The sequence below is a fragment of the Ceratosolen solmsi genome, unplaced genomic scaffold (assembly GCF_000503995.2).
Source record: "Ceratosolen solmsi marchali unplaced genomic scaffold, CerSol_1.0 scaffold29, whole genome shotgun sequence".
In the NCBI taxonomy this organism is placed as follows: domain Eukaryota; kingdom Metazoa; phylum Arthropoda; class Insecta; order Hymenoptera; family Agaonidae; genus Ceratosolen; species Ceratosolen solmsi.
In genome coordinates, this window is record NW_011948417.1 from 1,134,935 (window position 1) to 1,146,052 (window position 11,118).

General features: G+C 45.9%; 1 protein-coding gene across 1 annotated transcript; it reads left to right on the forward strand.

The window, feature by feature from the left end:
- The first annotated feature begins 7,720 nt into the window (after nucleotides 1–7,720).
- On the forward strand, nucleotides 7,721–8,145 carry LOC105359949 (insulin-like growth factor 2 mRNA-binding protein 3-A). Its single transcript, XM_011496720.1, has one exon. The coding sequence runs from the start codon at nucleotides 7,945–7,947 to the stop codon at nucleotides 8,143–8,145; it is 201 nt and encodes a 66-aa protein (XP_011495022.1). The 5' UTR covers nucleotides 7,721–7,944.
- The last annotated feature ends 2,973 nt before the right edge of the window (nucleotides 8,146–11,118 follow it).

The window sequence follows — 11,118 nt, forward strand, 5'->3', positions numbered from 1 at the left end:
TGTTTGCCCCCCCCCCCCCCCCCCTATACATTGCCCATCGCGATTCATCTCTCTCGACGCTCAATTATTTACACGACATTGCAAAGTCTTTGCATAACACACCGACAGTCACGTTTTTCAATTATACTATTAGCGACATAATTATCCTGGGTCACATTCCAATTGACATTGGCCAATCGGTCAATTAAACGTCCTTGGCTAAGACACGAGGCCCCGAAGCTTCGCACACTTTCCATCATTCCTATGCATTAGACCGAAGCTATGGATAATTGGGGCGTTTCGCAGGCGCCAAACTTTGAGAATAGCGAGTGCGAGTGGCCGCGAGAGCCCGATAATTTCACGATGAAGTTACAGAGCCGCGAGGCTGGACATTATAATCCTCGAATAATATCGCTCGCAGTGCGAAGGAAGAACGAGCGTGGCAAAGAGTACGGGAGGCGAGAGGCAAATACGAGGATCCATCCGGCTTTCCAGGCAAAGTTGCATCAAAATCGCGACCCCAAGTGAAATCCGATATCCGCGAAAGAGCCCGAGGAGCGCGGTTATCAACGCCAGCGCAGCATCTACGACGAGCGACCGTAATCGCGGTGCCAGGAGCTCGCGGGCTGCGTACGGAGCATTGATATCGATAAGCGCTAGCGCGATATGAGCTAATCTCGCAGTCTCCAGGACCACTCGAGCTCCTCGCCGTATTATTGCGTGGATTAGCATACGGGCCCGAGTTGATTTTCTCACACGCCTACCGAGGCCCCGTGCCCGAGTGCTTTTCAATTTGGGTCTGGTTGATTTACAATAGCGAGCGCAAATTGCCGTGTATAAATTTGAAACTGGTTGGCTCGCCGAACAAGTGCAAATGACATCGTTCCCGCCTGTCCCCCGTACTCGTCACCCTCGAAACGCTTCGCCTCGCCTCGCCTCGACACAACTCGCCGCGCCACGGCCTTTCCCTCATCGTGCCGCTCGCTCTCCTTCCATCGCCCTTACGTCACCCCACCTCCTACCACCCACCCCCCATACCTCCTAACCACCCCTACCGACCGGCCGTAATTTAATTAAAATATTTATTACGCTATTATCTAATAAATCCTGTGCACTGACTCAGGAAGTGCACCACAGGATTCTAACTTGTGCCGCTTTTGAATTCTTTCGTCATTTCTTCCTCCTCCTCCTCCTCCTCCTCCTCCTCCTCCATCAACCGTTTATTAAATAAACCGTTTATTATTGTGCTTTGGTTTTTTTTTTTTTTTTGGGTTATGAGAAACCGGATGGAAAATTGAGCTATGTGATTCTAATGTTTCCGTTAATTTTTTACTGTTAATAGTCTTATTGGCCGTTTCGAGCGAACCTTTAACCGTCCCGATAAACAAATAGAGAAATACCGTTTATAAATGTAATCAGAAAATTATGTTCTGTAGCTTTGGAGCATCGTCTCTACACTGATAATTTATGATTGAGAGCTAGCGGAATGTTGACATTATTAACGTCGCTTTAAATAAGTGAAACGCCCAATGTTACATAATAATTTCAATCGAATTTCGAATTTGATGAAATTCGTAGGATAATTAATTAATTAGTCGAAAAGTCTTGTTGCGTGGTAAACGAGAGATTTGTAATGTTAAAATTTCAATCTTATAATTGCCAAGAAAATAAGAAAAATAAGATCATTCTTAACATGTAAAATACGTGTGTAAATAATGCAATATTTTTTATTGCTGTTTTTATATTTTTCTTTTTTTGTTTTATGTTTTTTGTTTTTTGTTTTGTTTATATAATGTACGGGAATTACCCGGCGTAAAATTTGTAAATATGTATAGCAAGCAATTGTTGAATTCTTAAGGCGCCTATCGGTAAATTTTCGATAACTCAACGGGGCAGCGTAATTTAATTTGAATTATCGCACGCGCATGCGCGATACGCGTCGTATTGTCGATAGGAAATGGCCAATCATTGTCTCGATCGAAAAAATTCATTTATTTCGTGAAACGAGTTGTTGCGAATTTTCTAAAATTTCACGAGCGGACGATGAAGTGCTCCAAGTGAATTGTTATTCCCCGAGTGAAAGATTACATTATTTCAGTGTCGTAATGAAGCCACATTGCGTTCGCCTCGAGTTTCCTCGCTATTCGCCGCACAGTCCTCACCATTTATTTTAGGAGTGCGGAGTATAAAATTCCATAATGTACGTGTACGAACGAGCACGTAGACGTCAACGACGTCAACGATGACGACGGCGACGGCGAAGACAACGTCGTCGGCGAAGAAGAGAGAGTGGAGTTAGGAGAGTACAAAAACCGGAAACTGAATAGACTGAAATAGAGACGACGACGACGACTCTCAAGGTTTTTCCCTTCATTCTCGTCTAGGGTGGCATAGTTTCGCTTCAACATCGCTCTGTTACCCCTTTGAGAAGTTGATAGAGCGAGCGCGGAGAGAGAGAGAGAGAGAGATAGGAGAATGATGGAGGGGATGTATGAAGAAAAAGTCTGTCGTTGCGTAGAATAGAAGAGAGAAAAAGAGAGAGATACACACACACGCACGCACGCACGCACACACACGTATATATATATATATATATATATATATATGAGAGGGAGAAAACTATATATGTGTGTGCGTTGGGGTTGAGGAGGGGGGGGGGCTGACGAAACACCCGGTAGATCGTGCAGGAAGACAATGCCTCTACTTCTCTCTTTTTACTAGAGCCTTATTTCTGCAAACCGAAGGCAAAATTCTCTACTTCACTCGCGACCGTGTGTCGCTTTCCCGTGGTACCTAATTGCCTCTCTCTCTCTCTCTCTCTCTCTCTCTCTATATATATATATATATATATATATATATATAAGAGGGAGAAAACTATATATGTGTGTGCGTTGGGGTTGAGGAGGGGGGGGGGCTGACGAAACACCCGGTAGATCGTGCAGGAAGACAATGCCTCTACTTCTCTCTTTTTACTAGAGCCTTATTTCTGCAAACCGAAGGCAAAATTCTCTACTTCACTCGCGACCGTGTGTCGCTTTCCCGTGGTACCTAATTGCCTCTCTCTCTCTCTCTCTCTCTCTCTCTCTATCTCTCTCTATCTCTCTCTCTCTCTATCTCTCCGCGCTCTTTACCTATTCAAAAAACTACACTAGACTACGGTTCATCGCTCCGACATTTCTCAAGCTGAAGTCGATGAGAGATGCGAGATATGAACTTCAAATGAAGTTCCTATTTTTCCTCCTCTTTGGCTTGTTTGCCAAGTTAGCACGGCAGTTTGGTGCTGCGTACAGCGACGCATCGCTGCTCGCAAAACTTATTTTTCGAGACTCGTCAAGCGTCGTCGCAGTTCTCGCTCCTCTTCCCACCTATCGGATCGGCTCTACTCTTCTATGCATGTACAAATACTTTTTTGCCCTCTCTTGGCTGCTCGCTCGAACAATTATGAAACGTATCGCGGATTATCGGAATACGATTTGCATTATTAACCGGGCGCCGATGCAAATATCATTCACCTTGTTTTTCTCATCGAGGTGTAGAGTTGGGCATCGACCTTATTTCATACAATTAAGCCGGACGATTAATGCGTGTTTGCATGGTTCTCGATGACTGTCCTAGTCTACGTTTACAGGCCTTGCATCCGAATGTTTTCAGCTCCTCCCACGTTACTACGATTATCGCTTGTCCTTTATATTATGTTAGATGTATCAACAGGCGACAGCGACAATTATCCATTGTTATTACATCGAGGAACATTTTATTAGATAATGTGTAATAAAGGCATTTGCGATTGGCTTAGTTATTAAAATGTGATGAGGTGGTTGTTGGTGTTTTGTCATTTATCGAGGCCGCGGAATATGAAATAACGCTCAGCCCAGTAACGTTCTCAAAATTTATTCTCACAATGACTCACTCTGTCCTCATATAATTATTTAGAGGCATTAAAAAATTAATAAACATTACAAAGTTAATAGGAAGAAGAAGAAGTTGAAATAGCGTAAAGACATCCAAAAATACGATGACGAGCTACGCAAACCGTACTCACCGTACGCGCCCATTAAAGTTCTAAATTATGTGAAAATACTTGGTATACAGTACTAAAAGAACTCTCTTATCAATGAACGAAATAAATTCGCATGTTTCACTCAAATACATTCATTACATGATCGTAGAATACGAAATTGTTTTTTCCCTATTCATGATCACATTGATACTTGAGGCAACAAACAGTTACTTGCGTTGTATTATAATTTCAGATTCGTGGATCATTACAATAATGTCGCTACACACTATTGCATATATAATTTATTTTATTTTCCAAGAATTGATAATTAAATATCATATGATTACGTGTTTGAACAAACGTCTTTGAGAATGAAATAAGCCATTCATACTTTACGGATAAATATTCATTTCCAGTACAATATAAATATAAATCGATTAATTCAAAAATTATTAGCCATACATTGGCTTAATAAGGAATAATATTTAAATATACTTTATATATTTACAGTCTCTTTGTCGAGGAAATAGATTGTTCGTAAACTTTAAAATCAAACAAAACTTTGCGATTCTCCAACTTACGCAAACGGTCTAAAAAACATTTTTATTCGAATGAGAAGAATTTCCGCGCACGTTGCAGTACATTAAATGTCGGAGAAATGTCTTATGTGCTTGCGTACTTACATAGGTAGGTAGGTGGGGGTGGGAGGGGGAGATATATAAAGAGAGAGAGGGGAGGAGGATGAGGGGGGGGAGGGTGATTCCGTGTCTGAGTGGATGAAACTTTATTTAAAACTTGAAAATGAAATCACGCGAATCCCATTACCTTTCTCACCATTCTCATCTTTCTCCTAACTCAATGGCTAATAAATAAGGATTAAGAGACGCGAGCCATAGATCTTTTCATTATTAGCGCCGTAATTTTTGGCACGTACTAGCTTAATCGCTCGTGAAAATCTAATAATTAATTACGGAACATTCGAAAAATTCGCTCCGATGATCCTTCTCACATTATGCGGATCTTAACATTATCGTTAACGTTAAGAATTTGCCTATCGATGGTCAATGAATGAATCATCGATAAAGCCTTATCGTCTAGAGGAACAGCCACGAGCACATTGACACATATTCATATTACGTAGTAGAAGCAAAAAAGGTAAGGTTTTTCGTTGGAAAAACAAATAGAGAAATAGACAAATAGATAAAAAGGTGAAAGTAGAGGAGACTGATGAGAATGAGGGAGCTCGATGTCGACGGCATCGATCGAACGATACGGATAGGTGGCCAGAAAATGAACGGGGGACAGAGTTATTAAATGAAATGTTGAAGAAGTAGATGAGGAAGGGCATGCAGGGCCGGATCATTGTAAGCGAAGGCAAACAAATAAGGAATAAGGAGAGGAGGTCGGCTGTGTAAGGTATTTGCGAAGCGTATTTGTGTGGAATGGGGAGGGCACGTAAACGCGAGTAAAAGTGCTGGGAGTAAGGGGCAGCGAAAGCTCGTTCGGGTATTATTGTCCAAGGGCTGCGAAATCTTGGCATACTTGATGCGAAGACGGCGATGGGCCGCGATGGTCGGTAGCGCGGAGGGGGGGGGGGGGGGGGGGGGGGGCAAGTAGCCCCAGCCGCATAAAGTCTCGCGAGTCGCGCGCAGGGGGAGACGCGCGTGCAGGTAGCTGAGGCGGCCCCTGCTGAAAAGAGCGGCGAGATTCTCGATTCTCCCAAGAGAGCCGCGTGCACGCGAAGCCTCCACACTACCTACGGGGCGCGTATAGGTGAGTGCGTGCGTGCATGTGGCTCGAGGCTCGCGCACACGCGTCCCACCACCGACCTTAGAGAAGAGAGAGAACGCGCCTGTTTAGAAATCCATCGGCGTGCATTGTACGGGCCAAGTTCGGCTAAGCCGGTGCGCGGGCAGCTGCTTCAGCCCCGTGTTCCTCCCAACCGCCCTCCAGCTCGACCTCTCTCTCTCTTTCTCTCTCTCTCTCTCTCTCTCTCTCTCTCTCTCTCTCTCTCTCCATATCGTTCTTTCTCGCTCTGGGCCGTAGAAGATGAAACTCCTCTCGCAGAGAGAAGCGACGATAAACAGCTAGTCGTCGCTCACACACCCGTTAGATTTTGCACACGGGCGGGCGGGAGAGAGAGAGAGAGAGAGAGAGAGAGAGAGAGAGAGAGAGAGAAAGAGAGGACGATGCAGAAATATTCGGGCGCAGCAGCGAATAACAGAAGCGCGCCGGCGTGCGAAAACGGCCGGCCAATGGGCCGCTGCGGGGCCTCCGCGAACACAGGGGTACACCACGTGACAGCCTCTCCGCCAATTGACGGTGCCTCGATTCAGCTGAGGCACCCGGTCCGCTCCCCCTCCCCGTCTCTCTCGCGCACATGCTCTCCCTCGCTCTCGCTCCTCCGTCAGGTCGAACGCATATGCATGTCGCGGCGCCGACGGCCAAGCGGCACTATCCTGTTGGCGAAAAAATAGTGTGCAAAAAGCTGCGCACACGAGCGAGAGAGAGGGAGAGGATAAGAGGGAGAGAGAGAGGGAGAGAGAGAGAGAGAGAGAGAGAGAGAGAGAGAGAGAAGAAACCGCGAGTCAGCCGGAGGTTAGGTTTCGGGAGGAAACGAGTTTGCATCGCATAGACCGACGACGTCGCCCAGCGCTGCGTAACAAGAGTACAGGAGAAAGAAAGAAGGAAGGAAGGAGGAGAGAGGAGAGAGAGAGAGTAAGAGTAAGAGTAAATGAGAGTAAGAGAGAGAGTAAGAGAGGAGAGGAGGCCACCGCTGAACTGTCTCCGGCCAAGGCGAAGCAGTCGGACGTAGCGCGAGATCGAGTGCAGCCCTTCGACTTTTTTCGACTCCGCGAGTCGATTTGCAGCAGAGTCCCTGCAGCAACAGTAGCAGCAGATCGGAGCAAAGTCGCGGACTTGAGCGACCAAAGAGAAGAAGATCGAGGCGAAGGTGGCGGCGAACCAGGGAAATAAAGGAAAAACGCGCCGCTCTCAAGAGAAGTCCGAGACTAATAGAGCTAGAGAGCGAAAAACGCCGAAGAAATTGAGAGAGAGAGAGAGAGAGAGACCGAGAGAGAGAGAGAGAGAGAGAAATAGAGAGCAATAGAGAGCAATAGAGAGCAATAGAGAGCAATAGAGAAAAAGAAAGAGAGAGAGAGGGTTTTAGAAGGAGAGAGAGAGAGAGAGAGAGAGAGAAAAAGGGTTTTAGAGTAAAAGAGCGAGAGAGAGAGAGAGAGAGAGAGAGAGAGAAAATAGAGATAGAGGTAGATAAAGAAAAAGATTGAGAGAGAAAGGGAGGGAAAGAAAGAGGGAAGACAAAATAGCAACGATAGAGCTGCGAAATATTTAGTATTAGTAAAACTGCAAGTCTTGTGCGCGTCCTCGAAGATAAATAATATTTATCCAATGTTAAATGTATTTGTATATTTAAAACGTACGAGTGCCGATCGCCGAATAAAAATCCCAACGACGTTCGTGCCAACAGAGTTGCCCATCGTTTTCTAAGAAGCAACAAGAAAGGAGAACGGAAGGAGGAAAGAGAGGATAAAGGAAAAACGAGAAACCGCGCGCGCACGCTCGCGCGTTTTTTTTTGTCTACGGTAATAGTCGCGTGAATAAAGGAGCAAGGCAGCTGATATAAGGAGGAGCGAGAAGAGGATCCAAGAGGCGAGATAATTTTCGCGCACGTGCCGCCTACGTCGACCGCACAAAAGTAAGCTGAGGAGATAGAAACGAAGACAAATACGAAACCGAAGAGAGTCGAAGAGGGTGGGAGGGAGTGCGCCCGAGAAGATTGTAGCGCCCGAATAAAAGACGGGGGTCGTGCGCCTGCGCCATAGATCGCCGGTGGAGTCCTGCCCGAAGGACGAGGACCAAGAAGACACGTACCAAGCGGCAAAATTGCACCGAGACCCGCCAGGGCGAGGCTCGAGAAGACGCCCGCAGCCCCAACCGCGCTCGCCATGTCCAAGCTCTACGTTGGCAACCTGCCCTCGGACTGCAACGAGGCCGCCCTCAGGCAGCTCTTCCAAGAGCACAGCCTCGTATGCACGACGATCTTGGTGAAGCGGGGCGGATACGCCTTCATCGACTGCTGCGACCAGTCGACCGCCGACCGGGCCATCGACAAGCTCAACGGTGAGTCCCAGAAGCCGCACCGCTGAATCCCACCTCACACCCACCCACCCACTCGCCCGCTTCTCTCGACCATCGCTTACCATCCCCCTACCCATAACCCCCCCCCCCCCCATACCCACCCTTCAATTCTCATACCCTCCCATACATCCATCCACCGACCCTTTCACGCACACGCGTTATCCAATCTTTGCCAACCTGACCTTGAACTCGCACAAGGTCGGGGTCGCACGACGCTTCACGCTTATTATATGCCAGACATCTTATATATATACGACGACGACGACGACGACGACGACGACGACGACGACGACGACGACGAGGACGACGACGACGACGACGACAATGACAATGATAATGAGAATGACAATGACAATGACAATGACAATGACAATGACAATGACAATGACAATGACAACGATAACGACAATGATAACGACTATGATAACGGCTATGATGCTGATGACGAACATTGTGATGAAAAATGAGAGGGTGAATCAGTAGTAGACAGACCAGGAGTAGTACGAAGAGGAGGAGGAGGAGGAGGAGGAAGAGGATGAGGAGGTGGAGGTGGAGGTGGTGGTGGAGATGGAGGTGACGAAGGAGAAGAAGAATCAGCAGCTGCAAATCATGGGGGAGCTGCACGTGCGAGGAGGCGCAACGATGACACTAAGTGGACGGCGACTCGCTTCGACGCATTTCTGCTGGAGCTTGCTTTATTATTAATCTCTTTTTGGCTCTTTTTCTCTCTCCCCCCCTTTTTATTATACGTTCGCTGCTTATTGCTTTTTCCATGCTTTCTTGCTTTTGATTTTTAAGTTTTTATTTTTTTTCTATTTTAACTTTTGACTCGCTTTTACTTTTATTTTTCTTTGTTTTTTCTTTCGTTCATTTCTTTCCCTCTCTTTCCTTTCTTCTGCTTTTTTTCTTTTTTAAACATACAACTTGTATACCGAATAAACATTGTAGCACTTTAGCAAGTGAGCACAACTTTACATCCGGAGTAATATTTAATTTTTTTGTTTTTTGTTTCCTCTTTTCATCTCTTTACTCGTCTTCCTTTTCCCCAATTTAATTCATTATGCCGCTTCTTTCACTCTTATTCTTTTCAGGCTGAGACTACTTCTTCATTGAAATTAGAAATAAAGTCTTACAACGTTGTGGGAGCTATAATTAGCTGTAATTAGATTTAAGCTAGTCACGCTTATTATCTACGTTCACCTTTCTTAATCATTGTATTCACGTTTACGAGTGCAATATTAAATTAAGGTGTAAAAATGATTTCGAGAACGAATGTTGAGTCAATGCTATTATTTTTATCTTTTGCTTTTTTACAATTTTATCGTACCACGACCTGTTGACTCGTGTACAGTGTGTACAATCGTAATTTATAAGCTATTTATAGTCGCAACGGAGCAATAACAATAATAATAACAACAATAACAATAATAATAATAATAATAATAATAATAACAATAATAATAATAACTATAATGATGATAATAATGATAATAACAATAATAATGATAATAACAACAACAACAACAACAACAACAACAACAACAACAACAACAACAATAATAATAACAACATTATAACGATGATGATGATGATTATTGGCAACGATGATTCGTGAGATAAATGCGTATAATAGTATAGAGCAGAGAAAAAAGAAAATGGTGTATCGCTTTAATATAAAAGTATTGAATCGCACAATGTCAATAATAACATTGAAGAAAAAAAGATTTTCAATTAATATAAAACATTAAACTCAAATATTCAACATACGACTATCGATAAAAGACTATTTTCAGCAGTCTCGCGAGCGCAATCACGCGACCCAATATCCATTACATACAATATGATTATCAGAAATACAAATTTCCAGCACCGCTAGCGCAAGATCGATTTAAGACTTTAAAAAAATTTAATTCTCACTGCAACAAGCCGCCACCGAATCTCGGGGCATTTTTAAAAAGCAGCTGCAACGAGCATTAGAGGACCAGGAGACAAATAAAAAAGGAAGCCTCCGTATGCGTGTCCTTGGAATACTTTTCGCGCGGCTGGGAGAAAAAATTTCAAAAATTCGCCCCACGTAATGCTTCTCCGAAGGAGCGCCGCAGATTCCGCGTAATTCGAACGACGCCCCGTCGAAGGCTGCCCGTAACCGCCGAGTATTTATCTCACAGTCAAGCGGAAAACGCCGATATCAGCTCCAAGACGGAGCGCCAACGGACTAAGTGGCCAGCCTCATCTAATGTCATTAAAGGGATCGATGAGATCTAGTGCGCGACAGACATAATGAGTGACGATGCTGTTCGGTTCGATTCGTGGGGCGAGGTGGTGGATTGGCGTGGCGAGAGGGTGAGACGGGGGGGTTGCGATGAGATCATTGTTCGCGATGTGCCTCGACAGCCGAATCCATGTAAAAGTCCTCCGCTGCATCTCGGCTTGACTCCCGCTCATGAAGCTCGATAAGATCGTACGGCTACGAGAAAGCGCATTGGATACGGCGCATGCGCCCAAATAGATCTCCCGGCAATCGGGATGCAACGTCGGACCTAGGCGCGCGCTCGGCCCTCGCGAGCCCATAGACCCGATTGAGAACCACTGCCGCGTGGCCTCGAAATTGTTTCCGTCGAAAGAGCTCTACGAGCGCCGGGGGCGAGGGACCCTCCGCCCCGCGGTGGGTTGATCGGATTGTGGCGGAAGGGGGACACTGGGCCGGGTTGAATGATGAGGCGGTGGGTGGGTGGGGGGGGGGGGGCCCGGGGGCGGGGGGTGGGGGGGGGGGCCCGACGGCGAAGGAGGAAACGGGTAAAGGCGTAGAAGGCGGCGCGTGCTTAACTGGAGGCACCGCGGGCACCAGCACCCAACGTACATTTCCATTCACGAATTCGCTCCTCCGAAGCGATGCGAGCACGTGTGCTTCCAATGTATGGTTACGAGGCGTAGAACACAGCGCCCGAGGTATAACCTAACCCCGCGAAATCTAATCTCCG